Genomic DNA, 22,129 nt, shown 5'->3' on the forward strand with positions numbered 1-22,129 from the left:
ATTACACCCGAAGAAGGTGGCTCATCGTGAGGGACGGTTGGTTTTGGCAGGGACCGGTGGAGATGGTACAGCGCCGACAGCCGCCATAGCAGCAGCAGTTACTTTCTTTTCTGCTGGCATCTCCCTCAGGGCTTTTACGGTCGTTCGCCAGACCACCCCTTGCTGTCGTGCTTCACTGCCTTTATTGCCTCCAGTGATAGTCTCGTCCCACAATAAATCACCTACTTCGCGCCACTCCTGTTGGCTACATATTAGCGAGGGGCCATCATCCCTCTGCCCCTCCGCCTCTGAGGTGGGGGGGGTGGGGGGGGGGCATGACTCTAAAGATACTGAGGGGGGGCTGGCCTCCGGACTTTCCCTATTCACATTAACTGTAACTGGCCCTCCTGTTGATGGTACAGGAATACGATCACTGTCAAAGAGCATAGATCCGGATGCCTCACTATCTGGGGTAACAGTGGAACTTTCCCCCCCCAACTTTGCAGTTGCCACAGCTGCAAGGTTCTTTTCAAGCTGACACCGCTTACTATTATTCACCACCTCCCGCCGTGGTTTCATCATTTTCCTTGCAGCTTTATCCTCATCAATTACCATATCCCATAAAACATCACCTAACCGTCTCCACTCGTCGACATCAAAAAGAGAATTAGGGTCCTGAAAACATCCTTTGACCCGTCCTAATGCTACTAAACCCGCGAGTGATTTTATGCAATCCACTCCCCGCTTTTCTAAAAAGCGCTGTAATAAATCCAGGGCTACCTCTTGTTCCATCTCGTCAACCTGGTGCTCCTTGGTTAAGGCACCTCCGGTCCTGTGCTCCCTGGATAAGGCACAGTACCGTTACTGCCGACCCACCCCTGATTAAGGCACCGTCGGCCCTTTGCTCCCTGCTTAAAGCAAAAAAATATTCCCGCCGGTTTGTGCTCCCTGTTTAAGGCACTAAAAAATACTCCCGCCGGCTTGTGCTCCCTGTTTAAGGCACTAAAAAATACTCCCGCCGGCTTGTGCTCCCTGTTTAAGGCACTAAAAAATACTCCTGCCGGCTTGTGCTCCCTGTTTAAGGCACTAAAAATACTCCCGCCGGCTTGTGCTCCCTGTTTAAGGCACTAAAAATACTCCCACCGGCTTGTGCTCCCTGTTTAAGGCACTAAAAAATACTCCCGCCGGCTTGTGCTCCCTGTTTAAGGCACTAAAAAATACTCCCTTTGATATGTTGCTGATGCTCCATGACTAAGGCACCAGGTGCAGCTCTTGCCAGCAGCCCTTGCAGAGAGCGACCCTCTATCTCGGTTCAGGTCCTCGGAATGACCTGTCGGAGGCCCACTGTGCGATCGTACTTGATTCGGCTAGACGCTGCTGTCTCTGATATTTCCCAGTGTTTGTTTCTGCCGCCGCTGTATGCAGCACCTTTCTGTGTCAGCTTCCGTCGCCCCTCTGCGTCAGTTCCGGCGCCCCCCCGCTTCCACTTCCGGGGCCACCCTGGGCTCGCCTCCAGCGCCCCCTCGCGTCCGCCCCCGGGGCCGCTCAGTGTCCACCTGTGGCGTCCCTTCGCGTCCACCCCCGGGGCTGCCGCAGTCGGCTCCTTACCACGTCAGCTCCGGTGTCTTTCTGCTTCCATTCGTGGGGCCACTCACTTCTGGTCTCGGGGCCGCTCTGCCTCCGCTCTCCGGGGCCGGTCACCTCCGTTCTGCGGGGCCGGTCTGCCTCTGCTCTGCGGGGCTGGTCACCTCCACTCTCAGGGCCACTCCACCTCGGCTCTCGGGGCCGGTCCAGCCGGCTTCTCTCCGCGTACTCCCCCGGGGCTGCTGGGGCTGCTGCCTCTCCGTCTCAGCTCGTGGACCCCGGACGCTGCTGTATTTGGTGTTTCTCCGGGTCCGTTCTCAAATTCCTCGGTCGTTGCTGTTTTTTTTTTTCTCTGGGTCCGCCACTCCATCTATGTTATTCTTCTATGCAGGTCCCTGTTCGGGAGCCATCTTGCGGAGCCGCGGACGAACGACACGCCGAGACGGGTTCAGTGTGGGAGATAGAGCATCAATCAACGTGTGTGATTATTGGTCCAGGGTACATAGATTTATACAGACAATGATAATTATTATGCCTACTAGTCACTAGCTGATTGGCTTAAGCTCTAAAGGTCGTATTCGCACGGTCCACCTACTTGCAATTAGTTTACAGCACAAGCTTCTCATAACACTAAGTTTCTCATGCTACTTGTTTTCGATACACGACAGTACCGTAACACAATGTTTCTCAGACCACCGTTATCATAACACTAGGTTTCTCAGACCACTATTCCTAATTCCCCTTAACCTGTTTTCAACACACCGCGGTACACAAGGCTGAAGCGTCCTTGACATTCCTCCTGTATCAGCAGCTGCGAGCAGCTGCAGGCAAACCCTAGTGAGGCTCAGCATCAGCAGCTAGAGCAGGCTCTGATCATACAATTGCTCGGTGGGCTCAGGACCCTTGTCTCTGAGCCATTCTCCAACAGATGCAGACCAATGTTCTTTTAAGACCATTTTACTAATGTTTTCCCAAGTGTATTTCATGATAGCTTTAATACAATCTTGCTCATGCAGGGGGACCCAGATTTCTGATGGTCTGTGGGAATTCAGGTCACATATCAACACTAAAAGAGTATATCTGAAATGTACCTTTCAAATTACTTTTTCAAAATATGTTCAAAATACTTGAATGATGTTAATTCAAAACTATGCTCAAATGTTCAAAATACTTGAACATCTTAGTGCGTACCTACTTATGACGTCAATGGTAGTTAGCGAATGTTAACTGAAAATTGTTTTAATCCCTTTCAGACTGTGACACACTTCCCAGAACACCTTGTCCACTTTCCTAGGATGCTGTAGAGTGGATTTTATTCAGACTCTTGTGCTGTTGTTATTTGACATCACATATACTTACATCTGGGGCTTAGTAATTTCTCAGTTGTTTTACAGGAACTTTTCCATTTGTGCAGTGACACACACAGAAGGGGATAGGTAACCTTGTTACCAGTCTCCTCCATTGACCCTGCTATGATTTTGTCCCACGGTCTTTCAAATTAAATTACCCGTTTTTTTTTTCATAATCTGGGTGAATGTGCCACCCTGTGTTTGAGGACATCCAAGCCTCAGCCTCTCTTTCACCTTAATTGGTTATTTTAATTTCCTCTACATACATTGTCCTTTACCTATTTTAGGGATTCAGATCCCTAACATACGGCTGGGGTTGCCCAGTGGCAAACACGTCCACATGCCAGCACGTCTAGGAAGGAGGGTACAGCCACCCTGCTGTCCACAAAGAGCAGTGTCTGGCAATTCCCCTCTGCACGGCCATTAACCGCCCCGTCACGACGTTCACAGGGGCGACCCCTCGGCAGGCCAACACCACAACCTGCGTTGGGTGCACCATGACGCATGCCCAACCCAATGCAGAGGGTGCGGCCTGGCTGGAGGCAACCCGCGCTGCCTGAGGCGACTTGCGCGCACCCTGCAGTCCCGGGTTGCCTCGGGGCAACTCCTAAATTGGATGAGGCGCAAGTCCTCAGGAGGGTGGCAGAAACCGCGGCGCCGGCCGCCGGGGCGATGGGGAACGGGCACCGCGCCACGGCTTCCCAGCGGCCTCCACCCCGCGCACGCGCAGCGCCCCGCCAGCGCCGAGCGCCGCCGTTGCCAGGGACCTCCGCGCGCTCGGCCGCGCGTCGCCCCCCCCGGCGTGGGCGGAGCCGCAGCGCCACCGCCGCCGGAAGACGCCGTTGAGAAGGCCCCTGCGCGCGGCGCGGCGTGGCGTGGCGTGGCGTGGCCCCATACATCTTCCCGGGCCCTTACTGCCGCGGGCGGCCGTGGGCCGCCGAGGAGAGGTGGGATGGGGTCGGCGTTGTCGTGGCTTGGGGGTCGCTTGGCGCGCGGCTCGGGAGCGCCCCGGGGGCCGCCGGCCGTCACGACGCGGCACCGGGGCCGTCCCTCCAGCAGCGGCAGCCTGGCGGCGCTGCGGAGGGGGGGTTGTGGGGGGCTTCGTCGCCGTTGCTTGGTGTCGGCAGTTTTTGCGTGGCTCCCCGCCGTTGAAGCCCTGTCCCGCCGTGCCGCCCGGCTCGCCCCCGGCGCCGCCGCCCCTTCGGCCGCCAGCACGCCGCGCTAAGATTTCGGCTTGCCCGGGGCACCGTCTGAGCGCCTGGTGCAGTCTGCGCTTAAACAAGTGGCAGCGCAGGAGAGTGATACTGTTGCTTTGTTTTTTTTAGTTCGCATAAAGTTTTTGGGCTACATAACCGAAAATCTAGGGATTCTGTCAGCTGAAACAACGGCTGGTGAGTTTTGATAGCTTCCAGTGCATGTATCTTAGTTACGCCTGACTTTGTATCTTTTCAAGTAATACATCTTAGGATCATGGTTAGATTTATTTTGAGTAGCCTCCGTCAGAGAACGGCTTGTGTTGGACCTTCGAAGACCATCTAGTTCCAACCCCTCTGCCAAGGGCAGGGACACCTTCCACTAGGTCAGGTTGCTCAAAGTCCGGTCTAGCCCAGTCTTCAGCACTTCCAGGGAGGGGGCAGCCACAACTTATTTGGGCAACCTGTTCCAGCGTCTCACCTCCTTCACTGGAAATAACATGCAGTCAAAATCAGTGGCCTCGCTGAAGTTAGTTAAACATAGTCAGAAACTAATGAGTAGAATATGACACAAGTTTTGTAGGTAACACCCATCAAATGAAGATGCTGTTTTGTTTCATTATGGGGCACCTGTGAGCCATTCCATGTCCTTTAAATGCTTTTTTTGATAAGCGAAACTGCATGTTTGTGGAGTATATCCATTTCTGGTACATATTTTAACGGAGGAATGTTGCATATTCAAAACAATAAGCATTCCCAGAAGACATTATTCAGATTTTTTTTTTCTTCTATGTGACTTCAGAGTAATTTCAGCAAGTTTTAAAACGGCAGAATGATGTGGATGTGACAGTACATTTTGGTTGCATTTTGACACTAAATTTTTTTTCACTGCAGCTATTGGTTGTTGGGTAGAGTTAATGAATTCTATTCCTGAGATGGAAAAACAGATTTCCAAGAAAGCCTTTTAGTTGTACTTTTTTTTTTTTTTTTTCTACTGTTTATGGTGATATTTTGGTGTAGGTTGCAATAAAGTTTAAAAGGGTGGTATGAAAAACTAGTTTCTCAGTTCCTCAGAGCTACATCTTAATGTGGAAATTGGGCACAATTAACAGAGGTATAGTTTCCCATACCCTGATATCACATTTTTTTTTTTTTTATCCAAGCAATTGATCTTTGTTATGTACTATACTACAAATGCTCTCTCAGGACTGTTCTCTTTTGTGAAGTTAGAGTTGTTTGCAAGTTACTAACGATTTAATGGACCTTTACATGTGACTAGCAATTTTACCACAGACTTGTCTATGCGTTGAAAATGAGGTGTTCAACTGTTTTCTCAACTGAGGTGGAAAGAAAGCTGCATTGCTTTCTCTAGGAGTGAGAGTGACCGTTGTGTGGTAATTACCTGTTGTGGAGCTTATGAACACATGTACTAAGGTGAATTCTGATGGGTAGGTCTTAAAAATCACAGATAATACATCTAGGTATTATTTAATAATAAACAGAAGCAAACTGTTGGCCTCCATTGTACTTTTCTTTCCATATTACTCCACTTGATTTTGAAGATACTCTGGACTAGCTGCATGTTTGAATGTAAAGCTTCATGATAACCCTGGACACCAGTTGTTATGGTTTTCTGTTTAAAAAAAAAACCCTTAGTTTTTGGAAATGATGGGCTTATTCTTGCTGGATGTTTTGTTAAAATTTTTGTTTGAGGCAGAAATGCATTTTTTTCTTCTCCATATTTCTAGTGCAGATTATTAGCTACTAGAATGAACAAAATCAGTTTATAGTTAATATATTGCACCCAGTACTTCTGTATTCAGTCCAACAGAAACAGATTGTGGCAAACGTGGCTGCAAGCCAGAGGTGGTAGAGATGGAGTCCAGTCTAGTTTCTTGCTTTGGACTTTAGTATGGTTGTCCATCCACTGTGGAGTTCAAACGCAAACATTCATGGCTCATTAATCTTGAAAGTTTCATACAGCTTATTCTTCATGTTACTTTGCTTTAATTAATAGAACTCATAAATGAGTTTGTTATTAAATTTGAAGTAAATATTGGAGGGTTTTTTAAAGTTCTGTGTTATAACTATATCATCTGCATTGATTTCTTTTTATCAGTAACACTAAATTAGTTCCTTCCCAAGGTGAGCTGAGTTACAGTTCAATTTTATGTTCTTCCTGTACGGTCCTAAATATTGCTGATATATCTAATACAATAAAAATACATTCAAGTATAAAATCCCAGGTTTATGAAACAGAAGGCTTGCAATGTTAATGTTTGCTCTTTGACAGTAAACCTTGGATATTGACCTACTTAAAAAATCATAGTACATGTATTTATCTCCCTTAGAATTATTTTGAAGAGGAGTTTGTGATCCAGTTAGAACAGAGAATGTAGGGGAACAGTTTACACGAACATAACATTTTGTATTGGCATCCTTCTGAAAACTCTGGCAGCAGATACTGTACAAAATGTATTTACTTTTTTCATCTGTGATATTCAAGCTCAGAGGACTAGCAGCACTTTGTTGACTAAACTCTTTGTTGACTAGTAACTCTTTGTTGACTAAACTGATGTCAAATTACTGTTGGTGGTAATTGTTCACATGACATAGTAGTAACACTGTTTGCTGTGAGACTTAACAAATGATTTTTCTGTTATGTTGCTAAATAAACTAAAGCATGTCTCTGTACAGGTTTTAATGTTTTTATGATGTGGAAGAAGAGTAATCTTTGAAGTTTGCCAAGTAAAAGTATATATGGTCAAAGATGATGTTCACTCTCTAGAGTTCATAGACTTGAAAAGCTGCATATAGGACATCATGAGTTTGTCCTCTCCAGTCAGCTGTGCTGTCATGGAAGCTGAATGGTAAGCTTCACTTCTTTATTTTTAAGTCTAGGAGTATGGTTCATGTGTTCGTGGTTTATTTTCTAGATCCCTGAAATTATGTAATTCAGACTGAAGAAGAACCAGATACGGTGTGATACATCCAAGCTGTGTCATGTCAATATAGTCATTAGATGCAAAGATCTACTTGAAGGTGTGCATACTGGCTGTCCTATGTGCAAGAATTCTCACACGAACATAGGAGATGTGACTTAGAGAAGAATGAGGTTCCTGTCTTGCAGTTACGAACGGTGACCTGGAGTTACAGAATGGTTTCTGCATTAGCTGAAGTGGTAGAGATCGGCTTTAAGTCTTGCACGCAGCTCTTATTTTTTTGTAACCTAATACATGTTTGATCTTTGGCACAATTAAAATAAGCATTAATTTGTTCCATTTATCTTAGCTGTGAGAGCTATTTATCACTATTTAAACTCTGATTATACAAAACTGCCAATTATATAGGAACAGCAGAATTCAGTCAGTATGAGCTGTGGTTTGGAAATTAGACTACAGACTACTCCTTCAGCTGGGGAAGTTTAGCAAAATTCCACTGCTGGGCAATAAATAAAAATAAATTTCTCTCTGTTACAAAATTACTATATGTTTTTTGCCAGATATGGAAGAAAGGCTAGTGAAATACTGGTTTTTTTTGTTGTTGTTGTTGTTGTTGTTTTTTTTTACAATATTCTATATTCACTGTAACTAGCTGACTTGTGAAGTGAATGTGAAATTAAAGTAATTAAAAAAAGTCATTCTGCAGTGTAAAACTCAAGCTGTTTCACCTGCTTATATGCTTTCTTGAAGAATATTCAAGTACTGCTAAAAATGGTGTCTTAGATAAAAGCTGTAGTTGCCAAAATACATATTTTAGTTAAAAACCAATGCTTAATGAACTACTAATATATGAAAATAGAAGTATAAAGCATTCTCTGAATTCCTGTTAGACTTCATATCATACATGCTGTGAAACTTCCCAGGGATTTTGTGTTGATTTGTCTTTTCTTTAAGCTTCCAAGAGCTTTATGCTTGTAGCACTTCTTGTAATATGAATACGGAAGGAAGAATCTCCTACAGTATGCAATATGAAGTTTTTATAAAGTACTGCATGTGCTGGCAACACTGTGATGATTAAAGAAAATATCACAGAAAGAAGAATTCTTAAGGCCAATCTTGATTTTATTTGAAAATGTTTAAGTAGTCAAATAAAATAATGAAGTGGTTAATATAGTAATATTCCCTCTTTTTTTTTTTTTTTAAATAACTAGCTGATTCAGTTTGATTCTGTACTAAGAACAAAAATAGGGGTTTCTGTTTTGTTTTTAATTTTTCAGTAATGGCACTGTGAGCATAGAAGCTGTGCAGAAAATAGTATTTTAAAAAGGTGCTTAATGCTTTTTTTTCCCAGTAGTTACTGTTATGCTATTGTGTCATAATGCTCTTACCCACGTTTTTCATTTCTGTGATGTCCCTAGTTTGCTATTACTTGTGATGTTTTGTAACTTGTTTTTTTTTTTTCCTCTTTCTTTCTTTTTTCTCACTAGTCTGGTTAAGCAGAACAGTTAAAAATACAGTTTATTTTTTCTCTGAGTTTTATTGTGTAGATATCTCCATTTTGCCTTTTTTTTCCCTGGGTCATCAGTAGAGGAAGGAATAATTTTCTTGCAAGCTGATTGCCATTCAAGCCAATAAAGATTTAAAGGTGTTTTTTGATTTACCTTACAAAAAGTGCTCAGCCCTTGTTTACATTCAGTGTGCTCTCCATGCAAGAACTACTAAATATCACCAGGTTTGAAGAAGCAAAATGACCTCTCTGCTGTCTGCAAGCTACCAAAATGGTTGCCCTTTCTATAACTTTTGTTTCTTTGCCCTAGTCTTCCCCAGTTTTCGGTTTGGGTTCTGTTTTTCTCCCTATCCCATGCTTTGCTAACTTTGATGCACTCTGGCCTTTAGCTGTCTTTAGTTGAGATTGATACTTCTTGCATCATCTCTGCATAAGATGACTTGCCTTTCTTTTATCTCTGTTTTTCCCAGTGTTGTGGTTTAACCCCAGCCATCAGCTAAATAGCACGCAGCCACTTGCTCGCTCCCCCTGCTGCCAGTGGGATGGGAGAGAGAATCTGAAGAAAAAAGTAAAACTTGGGGTTTGAGATAAGGACAGCTTAATAGGACAGGAAAGGAGGGGAAAATAATAGTAAAATATACAAAACAGGTTATGCACAATACAGTTGTTCACCACCCACTGACTGATGTCCAGCCAGACCCCAGGCCACCGTGTGCCTCAGCCAGTTTCCCTCAGTTTATATAGTGGGCATGATATCGTATGATATGGAATATGCTTTTGGCCTGTCTGGGTCAGCTGTCCTGGCTGTGTCCCCTCCCAGCCTCTGCAGTCCCAATCTTTGCTGGCAGGCCAGCATGAAAAGCTGTAAAGTCCTCAGCTTAGAATAAACACTGTTTAGCAGCAACTAAAACATCGGTGTGTTATCAACATTGCTCTTATCCTAACTCCAAACTACAGCACTATAGCAGCCACTAGGAAGAAGATTAATAACTTTATTCCAGCCAAACCCAGGACACCTAGCCATGGAAAACTAAAGGTCTGCCAAAACCTATCCACCATCAAGCTTTTACACAGTTTACAGGTGCTCTGGCTGTTCAGATCCTTCTTATTTCCTGCTTGATTTACCACTGTATCTTCTTATTGCTGTAGTTAAGAGCTTCATGAAGTAATGATATGTGTTTTCACTTATCTTATTGCTGATCTTTTGCCCTTCGAGTCGTGTTGGTTCCTTTGGGTATGGCTCCCGTAGTAAACACTGAAAGCTAATAATGTGCTTGTGGTTTTCTTGCAGTACATGTAGATTTTAATGATCCTTATCTCCTACATTTATTAAATATATAAAATGTGTTAAGTACATGGCACCCTGTGGAACAATTACCGATGACATACAATTACTCTGATCTCACAGATTAAGTCAGTCTTGTTTTTAAATGGAAAAAGACTATTTATTAAATTATAAAATATTATAGGCTGGAGCTAAAAAACTTAAATTTCATCTTTTGTTATTAGTAATGTCTTTAAAGGCAACACTTAATCTAAATTACAGTTCCTCTTGTTGATGACATTTATGTCTTTTTTGCTAGTCAACTTATGTGAGAAAACATAGATCATCAGGTAGAGTTCTTGGTCGTGGAAAATATTAATGATGCCAGTGCACAAACCCAGGGGTAAAGTGGTTGTTTTTTATTTAGAAAAAAAAAAAGAAAATTAAATCTCTGTAGACTGTAATTTCTGTAATTAATACTTAAGACTTCATGTAGACAAAGGTAGGCTATTTTAGTATTTTCAGTTCTGTATGAAGTGATGCCAACTTTGTGGTTAATATAATAATTTCTTCTTACAACATATTTCATATTTAGTGGTCCTGACAACTTGTGCTTTTGTGTGGAGCAACTAATTATTGCAGCCACTCTTACATATATAAAATAATGTGAAAACCGATTTTTGAGTCATGAAATAATTTAAAAGTTGTCTGGTGTGAAGTTACAGTAATTGCATGTAAGATTATTAAACGATTTTAATTAAATATGTATTTTTATACTAATTTTTCACTATATGTATGAAAGATTTTTTTGATTATTTTAGTATTGCTTGTAGTTCTCAAGAGCTGATCCTGCTAACTGCCAAGTAAGTTTTCTTTTAACTGAAATAGCAGGGGAAATTAAGATACTGGGTATTGTAGAGGACTAAGCCTTTAATTTGTATTGTGTTTGTAATAAATTGCTTGTGTGTAGTTTAAATATCTTTGAAAAAAAATGTGGAAAAGAGATTTTTGTTGCATACATGTTTATTTGTTTGATGATATGTATTTTTGAGATGGCAATCCATGTTAAATGAGCCTTACCACAGGAGACAAACAAAAACATTCTAATTCAATTGATTGGAATGATGGTTTTTAAGCATCTGAAAATTTATTAAATCAGTAATAAAGATAACAAAAAATAATAAAAACCAGGTTATGCTTAAATCAACTTTGGGAAATCCAAAGTGCATATGTGTTTTAAGTTCCTGCTGCTACATCTCTTATAGCTTGCACAATAAGCAATTCTACATAAGCCTTTTTTCAAAGAGCAATAGTATAATGATAACTGTGTGGCATAATTTTACTGAAGTGAATGTTTAGAACTTTGGGCTCACAATCTGATCACTGAAATAAGGGAGCATTAAAACTTAAAAGGAATACTCATGTTTTTTAAAAACGTTCGTATTTTGCAGCTTACAGAAGGCCAGATGTGAGTCACGGTTACTACAAGATAGCAGTGAATCAGAATTGGACACTGCTGAAGATCTGAGGAAGAAACTCTGTCAAGCTAAAAAAGAAAAATTGGATTTAATCATTAAACACAATCAAGAAGTAAGGACTTTTTTGTTTGCTTTGTTTTACTGTTGGAATAAATCTTGCTTCATTACAATAATGCTCTTGCATGGTGTATCAAAAGCACAGTCATTAGATGAAAAATAACAAGGAAGGTGGCACTGTACAGACCTCTCATACATGTTCATAGGAACTCTTAACACCTCTGCTGGCATTGTTAATAGTTACACCAAGCAGAGTGCAAATTTTCTGCTTGGAAAGGAGACACTGCCACTACCAGTAGTTTGTTAGATAAGCTTCTCTGGTTACACAAATAAATAAAAGCCACAGTTTGAATCTAGCGTCATAAAATATCTTATTTGGTTCTTATTTATATCTTTTTGCAGGATATTAGAGTATCATTTTAATTTTGCAGAAATCATTTATAACTCAAACCTAGTACAGTATTTTTTTTTCTGCATTTACACCAAATCCAGCTGGGATATCCTTTAGCAGTCTTGAATGTCTCAGTTTGTGAAAATTTGCAGTCTTCAGTAATTATATCAATGTACAGTGCACAAATGTGATGATGTGTTTGTCAGTAACTATATACTTGTTAATGAGAACTTCATTCATAGGGAGATGGTTCATCCTAATCATTACAAAGGTTTTCCCAGATGCTGTTGTAGCAAACTAGTATTGAAATGAAGTAGTAAGAGAATACTTTATCTTTTCTTTAGCTTGAATACCAGCTTTCACACTAGTATATGTAAGAAAGGGTGGGCACTCACTGCAGTAGCAGTTACAATGGTCTTCGGATTTGATGTTACTAGGAGCATTTCCCATGGTTGCTAATGCCAATCTGGCAGTTGATATCCTGGTTCAAACAGTGCTGGTGCAGAAGTATGATTACTACTATAGATGACAGTTCTGCCCTTAGCAGTTTGCTGGGGGCAGTTGATGTGGGTGCTTATGCATCTGTTTTGGGCTAAATCCAGCTGATAAACCAAGCTTCCTGTTCCATATATTATTCTATATATTGTACCATTTGTTACTGGGTGTGTACCCAAACTAAGAGAATCCTGCTTCTCCCTCAATGACCTGCTCTTGTGCTTCAGTTAATTTATTTTCCCACCACCCCATCAACTGTGGGCTGATTCTATAAAATACATCCCTGGAATTGTCTGTATTTAAAAACCCAAAGAAACCAGCTCTTACATTGAGAATTTGGAAGTTAGGGGTACACAGGGGTCTTCTGCACCATTTTGATGTTGTGGTTTGCACTACAAAGTCAGGTTGCATTTTAAGTAGATAAACTATTTGAGAGACTGTTTTTCCCTATCCATTTACTGTGTACTTGCAGATAATGGAAGTGCCCCAGTTACCTACATGTGAAATTACTGAAGTCGGGGGCTACTTTGTAGATGTTCTGAAGAAATACATATTTTCCTTTCCACCTTCTTGTTTTGAGATAGCTTGAACTCGTTTTTCTGTATCCAGTTTTTGGCAGCAAAGACTAGACTATGTTTCTTAATCTGGATAAGATCACTTATTGAAGCATGTTCCATTCTTTGTTGTCTGTTACATTTAATAGCATTCCATTTGACTACTGAACATTATTGGACTGGATTTATGTTCATATGTATACTTTTGATTTATTAGGTGTCTGATAGTTTAGAATCCCAATCTGACTGTTTTTTTAAGTGCTAAATTTAAAGAAAGTTACCATAAAATTGCCTGTGGAATATAATATTTCTGTTGTTGCAGTATTTCCTTTGAGGTGCAGGAAGGTGCCAGTATTATGACTTGTATTTTCTTAAGGTAGTGTATGTTTTGAAGAATGGGGAGGTATGTTTAAAGTACATGTAATTTATCTAGGAATGAAACCCAGTATAAGTACTTAAAAGCTGCATAAATGTACATTTGCAAGACTATATTTCAAATTCAAGTGAAATAAGAAGGCAACTGTAAATGAAATTAAAAATATTTTTAAAAAATACTCTGTATGTGTATTTCTGTAATGTTGCATTTTTTTCAAGGGAACATTGTTGCCAGTTTTCTGAAACGAATTTATTTTCTAGCTGTCCAACTATGAAGGTCAGATAGTCAAATTACGTTTGGAAGTTGAGAAAGGAGAAGCTGTTCGACAAAGCCTGGAGTACGAATTGGCAATTGCCAGAAAAGATGCCCGTCTGAAAATGTATGCTGCAGAAGAGGAGTTAAGTGATGCAAAAACCAAACTTGTGGAATTGCAAGGTAAGTTTCAAAAAAGCAAGCATGGAACAAAGGCTAAGTCAGATCCAAGTCAGGCTGACAAGTGAGAAGCAGTGACTTAATTAAATTTTCTATTTATTGCTGTTTTTCTTTTTGGATCTCTCTTATCTTTCGAGTCTTATATCCATCTGCTTTTGTAAACTTCTAAGATTTCTGTCCTTCTACAGAATTGTAATCATGGTGGTTGTCTCCACATTATCACTATGTCCAGCAGTGCTTCTTTTTCCATTTCAGGGGAAAAAATAGAAAAGAAAAAGTGCATTCCTGTTCACTTGTTTGCACTATTTCCAAAAACTTTTCCCAGAATTCCTCATCATACTGCTTCTGTCCTTCAAGATTTTAATTGCTCATGTATGGTTTCTTCTCATCATCGTGTTTCTCTTTTTACAGGTAATGGGACATGTATGTTGTGACAGTAGTATGTGGAAGGGAAGGTTTTTACCTCGACATTTTTTTCCTACTAGTTTTATATTCAGAAACTCAGATTTCCTTGATCCTTCTCAGCAGGGAGAGATTTCTCATTCTTACAAGTAAGTGAGGTGCATTATTAGCTACCTAAATATGATACCTTTTTAATCTAGTACAGGAGATGCGTTTTTGAGTTTGCTGAGCTTTTGATGTTCTATGAAGAATTCAGAGCACTCTGGGTGGAGATTTTATGCTTCCAAGAATGGAAGGAGACTTTGAAACTTGCAGATACTTAAAGTACCAGGTGTTTTTAGGATAATTAGAAAGCTGAACTTTTCACTCCTTTGGAGAACACAGACAAAAAATAATCTTAAGGATTGCAAACTGGAAGCAGGCGTTTTTTTTTTCCATTTGGAAATTCCCTTGTGATTGCAAGCTGAAGACTTGAACTGCTAATTTCTCACTTAGAGGAAACCTATGTTTCTTTCTGTGCTTGCTCACTGTATTACTAGTTTGCTTGCCAATTTAGAAGCAAAGAGTGTGTGAGTGTGTGTATTTTAAAATATGTCAAATCTCATTTTGTGATTCACTTTATGATTTTAAAAACTCCTTGACTGCTGTATCAGGCACAGCTGGCAGGTGTCAGTGGTGGGTGTAGGTCTGCAGGGCAACCTCTGCAGGAAGAAAGACATCTGGGTCTGCCTGGAGCTGGTCCACAGTAGGCAAACACACCCACCACTGTGTGACAAACTGCTCTCCAGGGAGTTTGTGGCACCTCTGCCAAAATGTGTTTCAGAAAGGTGGTAAATGCTGAGTTGAAGAGAAAAAGGAGAGAGAGATAAGACAAACAGCAGGAGAGAGAGGAGCAGAGTAGTAGCCTGAGCAGGGGGCTGGGGTGAGAGTAGTGACTGCTCATGCAGTCACCAAGAGGTAGGATTCAGAAGGGGCTGTTGCTGATGGAGGAACTACAGCACAGTGACCCCAGCCTGCGCTACTGCCTGTCACTTCCCTGAAGGCACTGGGCTCATATGTCGTGACGGGACTATAGAACAAAAAGGGGGTAGAATAGGTTTTGCAGAGGCAAGGGATGTTTTCCTAAATGTGTGTCTGTGTTAGTTTCTTTCAGTGCCAGAATCAGTAATTAAAAGTCTGTTAACTGATGGTAAATTACATTGGCTGAAATTCTTCAAACTGTTTTTTTTTTTTTTTTTTTTTTCTGTGACAGGTGCCAAAGAAGTCAAATCATCATGGTGTTGCTTCTCAATTCTTTTGCAGTTTATAATTTACCACTTGTTTTCCGTGGTCACTTGGAGCCTTCTTCACCTCATTTGGTGCTGTGACCCTGACTTAGCTCCTTGAATAGATAGAAGGCCTTACTTGTGGCTTATCCTCTTCAGTATTTCCTCCAAATTATTTTTCTGCTGCTCTCAGTGAGGCTTGGCTTTCTGCTGTCTGAGAGTCCTTTCCCATCATTATGTCCACCAATTCTCTATGTAGTCTTAGAGCCTCTTCTGTTTGTTTTATCCTTCTTTGACTGGGAATAAATTTCAGAAAACTGGGATGAATTTGAAATAAAAATCTGTTCAAGTGGGGATCACTTACATGCTGATGTAGCTAGTTGTACCCAGCAAAATGACAAGCTTATACAAAGTACTTTAATCTGAAAGTCAGTTTGTAGAAATTCCTAGTCAAACTGGTTAAAAAAATAGGTCTAGGTAATGAAGGTTTCTGCAGTGTTTAAGCTTTTGCAGAAGAGTATATGCAGTGTTCTCCTATCTCAGGGCATTTGCTGGGATGAAGTTTTAAATCTATTGAGCAGCAGTAAATTTCCTTGGAAAAAGTTAAGCGTTTGCTCACTAGCCCAACCTGCCTTAGGTTTTCCTATAGTCCTTCTCATGGGGCAGGTGCCTATCTTTACTGTCACTTAAACTGAGCTCAAAATTTATTAATACTAATATCTATAGCAAACAGATATTTGAAAATAATCTGGCCAGATGTTGTAGAAATCTGAAATTAAATTCTCCATGCTATAGAGACCTCACTTGAAAGAGTTATCTCATTTTTATTCTTTTCTAAGGTAAGAACAATTTTAATTTATAAAAATCTCTAAAGCATTCCTATGTCCATGTGCAAAAGATGCTATAGGAACACAGAATTTGATTGTTTCTTTGTAGTGAAGATGTTCCTCTCTGGTGCTGGTGATGTTAGTGTTCCAGTGTTCCACAGGATATCACAATAAGCATGAGAACTGACAATCATTATACATTTTTTTGTGAACAGGCTTTTCAGTGCTACTTGTTTTATTTATTTCTTTTTGTTTTTTCTTTTGTGAACAATAGTTTTGAATGAAAAGCTGCAGCAGAAAGTGGCAGAGACTGAGAAAACTTTTCATATTGCTCAGCAGAGGTGGAAAGAACAACAGCAAAGGCTTGTAAGTGAAAAGGATGATATCTGCAGAACGTGCAACAGTGAATATGATTTGCTTCTTAAGGAAAGAACCAAACTAGAAAGTGTTTTGCAGGTATGTATTAATAGTTGGGAAGTTGCATGAGAGGATGGTTGGAGCATTTTTGGTGTAAAGTGTGTGGTGGGCTGGGCTTTTTCTGGTTTAGGGAAAAAAAGTCCCTGAAATAGTGTGGAATATTTCTGAAGAATATGGCTTTATAAAGTTACACCTACAGTGTCACAGTCTTTCTTGCTTTGATGGAATGTATTGTGGCTGATTTTCACGGTAAACACCTAAACCAAGTTATCAGTGCACAGTGGTAGTGAGGCCCATTTGCATTGTCATGCAAAGCTGAGTTTGTAAAATCAGGGACACCCAACACTTAGCTTCTGACTCTTATTTCCTTCTTAACCTCCCCCACTCTGACACCTAATAGCCTGTGAACATGAAATCATTTGTGTAATACAGAGGCTACACACTGTCAGGGAACCCAAACAGTGATGATGTGATTTCCAGCTGTGCATTGTACATTATTCACTCCATGCCCCATATGAAAAATGACTGTTTTTGGGAATTCTGCCATTTGGTTAGAAAAAAAATAAATAGTAAGAGATGGCCTTATGTTCTAGAGTGTGGGGTTTTATTATTCAGGTAATAAATTACATTGTATTTCATGAAAAAAGTAATTTTCAATGTTGAGTTGTGCTGGTATGCATAAATCCCTTAGGCGTTAAATGTTAAAAAAAAATTAACTTTTTTTTATACTTTTTTTATACAGTCAAGCTATTCACAACTGAATTATGTTTCAAAGAAATCTAGTTGTATTATGGTGTGGAAGTGGTGAGTTAACATACCCAGCTTTTATCTGCTCCACAGGGACATAAACAGTTACACACCTATAATTTGATAATTTTAATCTTGTTAATTGACAACTGAATTACCTTGTATTTTAGCAATGTGATAACATCTGAGGAAAGTTGGGAATGTATTCAGCTCTAGTTGTCCATTATGCTTTTAAATAAGTATAGTGCAGAGGCTCTGTTAAGGCTGATAGCCATTTACTCATATGCATGATGTAGGCAGAGAACAGAATGCTACTAAGAGATTCAATTTCTTTTATTCAGTGAGACTTTTCTTATACTCTTCTTTTTTTATACCACCCTCTAAGATGTGGCAGACTTACCTCAAGTGGTCTGGGCATTGGTCAAGCAGTAGGAAATGAGCCGTGCTTTCTTTCCACCTGGTCAGCTCCAAGCCTGGAACAGTGCCAAACTGTCTTTCCAAATGTCACAAAGCAATCGTTATCTGTCAGCATGATAGCCAAGTTCTGACAGCAAACCTACCTGTTGTACTACTTACGGTGCTATTGGTGAGATTCTATATGGCACCTGTAGGAGGAGCTCTTAAAAAAAACAGGGCAGAGAGAATCCCTTCATTAGATGTATTCCAGAAGTCCAGTGTACTGACTCTTCAGCTGTTTGTTTGAAGGCAAGATCTGTAAATGGAGGTGCAAGGAGACCTGAAGTAGAAATTGAGTAGTGTGTGGATATATAGTGTTTCTGTTCATGGGCTGCAAAAGGACTTGTACTCTGTTGTTATCTTGATGACCAGGAGCCCTGATGGTAGAGAGAATCCCACTGAACTAGATTTTCTCTGAAGGATGAAAAGAAGAAAAAAAAAAAAAGAGAGGAAGCCAAGGAAAGAGAATGTTTCAGAGGAAAAAAATGAGTTAATTGACAGGTGATACCCCAAGGTCCTTCTCAAACCAACAGAAACATGGTTCAGTTTCCATTCAAAGCTGATGCTTAAAAATGTAGGGTTAGGTATAGGCTATGAAGAAACCTGCTTTTAGATACAGTTTTCTTTTTTAAGTTGCCAGTTGCTAAGAGTAAATCTTTGACTCTGTGTTCTGGCTAATAGTAGGCTGAGTTAGGTTGAGGAGGCTTTGGAATGGCCATGTCTTTTCTTCTATACAGTGTTGTATAGAAGCCACATTCAGGGAGTTTAATATTGTGTAAAAAGAGCAGTGTTGGAGGGTTATACTCTCTCACATGATATTTGACCTGAGACCAAAAGGACCAGTGGATTGCCTTGGGACATTGTGTTCTCTGTCAATGGATGTACATTCAGAAGTAAAGGTGATCTGCAGAGGCAGGAGTTTGGTTGGTAAACGTAGTAAAACTAGAAAATTATTCCCTTCAAAAGTAAACGTGATTCACTAATAGATGTCAACTCCTAACCTGCTTTCAGTAGTAAAAACAGTCTATTTTCCCACTTTGAGTTTGTGGCTGTTCACCTGCCCATTGCCTTAGTTATAAGCTTTATGTATAAAGTTCCAGCAAATAAAAAGTACATAAATAGATGTTAAATATGGACTTGGTAGCTTTAGTTGTTGCTTGAAAGTTGATTTTAACTTGTCAGATAAATGTGGGAAGGATCTGTGTTTATAAATTATGACTTCAGATGTGTTTCAGTCTTTCACATTGTGTATTTACAGGCCTGATTTAAATATTTTATAGCTATTCTGAGTTATGAAGTGAAAGCTAGATAAAGTGGATTTAATTTTGGTCTTCATATGTACATAGAAATGAGATACTAAGCATGTATGCAAATCCTCGTTGGAAAAGCTGCACTTCATGAACTGTAATTTTGAATTTAGCTCTGAAAATGCTGAGGTAGGCATGGAAATGAAGTCAGCTTAACCTCTTGAAATGTGTCTCTAAGATAAGGAGGGAAAGTAATCCTCTGCTTTCTAGTAGGTTTCTAGTGTGCTCTATTGAATGTGCTTAGCATGCCACCTGCTTCATAGTAAAAGATGTTGGAGTTCAATAAGTGCAATAGCATCACCTTGTGGCTAGTAGGAATATAATATTCCTTCACACAAGCACTCAGTTTTTCCTTAGACTACTTGTGAAATCATGTTGTTTATACATACTTGTGGTTTGAGCCTGGTCGGCAGCCCACCACCCTGCAGCTGCTCACCCACCCTCCCACCCTACCTGGGAATGGGGGAGGGAATTGGAGGGGTAAAGGGAGACTTGCAGGTTGAGATAGAAAGAGTTTAGTAATGGTAATAAAATGAAAGCAATGACAGCAATAGAAAATATAAACGGGCAGTGCACAATGTGATTGCTCATGACCTGCTGACCAATACCCAGCCTGTTCCCAGCTCGTGATCCCGAAATACCAAGATCTCACAATTGCAGTCCTGGAAGTGAGAGAGAGAGAGAGCTCCTTCCCGACCACCCCTCCTCTATATAGTGGGCATGACGTTACATGACACAGAATATTTCAATGGCCAGTTTGGGTCTGGTGCTCTGGCTGTGCTCCCTCCCTGCTTCTTGTGCACGGGCAGGACATGGAGAGTTGGAGAGTCCTTGAAATCTCAGTAGCAGCTGAAAACATCAGTGTGCTGTCAGCATTCTTCTCATACCAAACTCAATGCTGATTCTAGAACACAGCACTATTCTAGTTACCCGAAAAGGAACATTATTCCAGCCCAAACCAGGACAACACTTTTTAGAAAAAATAAGCCATGTTTTTTATAAGCAGATATGTATAGTATGTGTGTATATGACATGCAGGTATACATGTATATGTGTGTATATATATATATATATATATTTTTTTTTTACATGGTGAAGTATGTTTCTCTTTGGACCTTCGAAGTGCAGGTGACTGCTGGGATACTCTTTCTCAGTTTCCTACCAAGTCTGAAAAGTTAGAAGACTTCTTCAAGATTCTGAAATCCTGCGACTCATCTTGACTTGTATAACAAGCTTGATGTACTCATGTTAATTTTAGTCTGATTAATGCCAACTACTTTTCCAGTATAAAAAGTTTTTAAGCCTTGATGTAGTATTTTCCAGAAAACTATGTATTACTTATTTCATGCATGCTTTTCCCAGCACTCTTTTGTGAATATCTGGAAGGTATACCTGAAGAGATAAATATCTCTATCTTTCCAGTGTGGGCAGAGTGGGAGTAGTTGTATATTTCTGTATCCTGATGGGAAGAAACCGGTGCATTGGCTTGATATTACAGGCAAAGTTAGAGAATTAGCTTACATTTAGTCTGTGTCCAGGTATACTATTTTTGCAATATTTTGATTTACCGAAGTTCCCATTTTTTTCTTATGTGTTTCACATGCATGTTCCTTGTTATCTTTTCAGAGGGTGGCAAAAAATCGTTCTGTAGTGCCTGTGCATGAAAGAGGAGACAAAATAAACTTAATTTTTTCAGTTACGAATTGGTAACACTTAGCACTGTAGGAGAGTCATGATTCCCTTATTGTCATGGTTGAGTGGCCAAAACTTTCTACCTTCAGTCTGGAGTAACTTCTGAATTTTGTTTTCCACACTTTGGAGAAGACTCCTATTTCTTTGATCTTCATGTATAAACACAGTTCTGTCAGACTTCAGTCTTCTGAAGAATCATTCTGTATGAATAATGCATTTTCTCCTCCTCCTTCTCCATGCTTTGCAGATGATTTATGATTAGTAATTTCTAGGAACAAGATTATGTGATGTAAGAGTAATAGCACAATTTGAAGACCAACTGGTTTGTTTTCACAAAATGTCTCTTGCCATCTTATTGAACAGGAGTAAATGAACAGGAAGACTTACTGTAATCTTTCTGTGTTTTGCACAGAAAGTAATTTTAACAAATTGGGTCTCCAAAGATCCTCCAACTAAATCACTGGGTTTATAGCTTGTTTCTGATACTAGTTACAGAAAAGCTTATTCCTGTTCACTAGACCAAAGCTGTTCTTTTTGAGTCTTCTGGGATCTCCAGCTAAAGTATGTGCTAGACTACTGGGTGTTCATTATTTGGCTACTTTCCTCCGAGTCTGGTGGGGTGCGAATGTGGATTTTGCAGCAGTGACTCCACAGAGCTGCTGAGTCCGATAGTGATTATTGCAGCCTGTAGCTTGGTTCAACTTCCGAGCGCAGAAATTGAAGTGGGGAACAGCTTGGTTATTTTGGTCTACTGAGAACTTTGTAGTTCATGTAGATACTTTTTAAAACTAGTTAAGTTTCTAGACAAAAGAAAATTTTTCTCAGAATAGCAGAAATTAAGATTATTTAGTCTATGGGAGTAACTATTTATAAAAATGTCTGATTTGATTTCAAGTTCTAATAATTAAAACCGGAACAAAATAGAACTTATGTTCCTATGTATCATTTCATCAAGTGCACTTAACTGTTTCCATCTCCATCATTGCCACTGAGCTGAAGGAGAGAAGAGATTTGAAGGGCAGCCTTGTACTCTTTAGAGAGTAAGATTTCCTCTGGGGAATTGGCTCTGATTTTAATATTACCACAGAAGGTCAGGTTCATAGTGATTTTTGAACCAACACATTTTACATGATGGTGAATGAAGGGCATGTCTGTTGTTGGGTAAATGGTTCTGTTGACATGTGCTAACGTGTTAGATTTTAATAACCTCTTCTAATGCAGTCTCCATTCACAAAATATTCCTCTTTTAAACTCTTTACTGTAACACTTTATTGTAGTAAAAGTGTCCCTAGTGCTTTGTTTTTATTAGGAACAGAATAATGCACTGCGAAATGTATGCAAGAAAATGAAAGAAATGGAGGTGGAACACAATGGCTGTACTGAGCTGCTGAGGCACCAGGCTAGTGAGCTGGAAT

At 40.3% G+C, this 22,129-nt stretch overlaps 1 protein-coding gene across 1 annotated transcript in view; it reads left to right on the top strand.

The window, feature by feature from the left end:
• The first annotated feature begins 3,749 nt into the window (after positions 1-3,749).
• CCDC171 (coiled-coil domain containing 171) overlaps positions 3,750-22,129 on the top strand; it is a 129,148-nt gene continuing 110,768 nt past the window's right edge. Inside the window, exons 1-6 of the mRNA XM_042804472.1 lie at positions 3,750-3,859; positions 4,238-4,303; positions 6,803-6,975; positions 11,270-11,408; positions 13,430-13,604; positions 16,370-16,551. Of these exons, the coding sequence (XP_042660406.1) occupies positions 6,929-6,975; positions 11,270-11,408; positions 13,430-13,604; positions 16,370-16,551 (543 nt within the window). The 5' untranslated portion in view covers positions 3,750-3,859; positions 4,238-4,303; positions 6,803-6,928. The remainder of the gene's footprint in view (positions 3,860-4,237; positions 4,304-6,802; positions 6,976-11,269; positions 11,409-13,429; positions 13,605-16,369; positions 16,552-22,129) is intronic.

Source organism: Tyto alba, unplaced genomic scaffold, assembly GCF_018691265.1.
Source record: "Tyto alba isolate M040663 unplaced genomic scaffold, T.alba_DEE_v4.0 Super-Scaffold_42, whole genome shotgun sequence".
NCBI classification, from domain to species: Eukaryota; Metazoa; Chordata; class Aves; order Strigiformes; family Tytonidae; genus Tyto; species Tyto alba.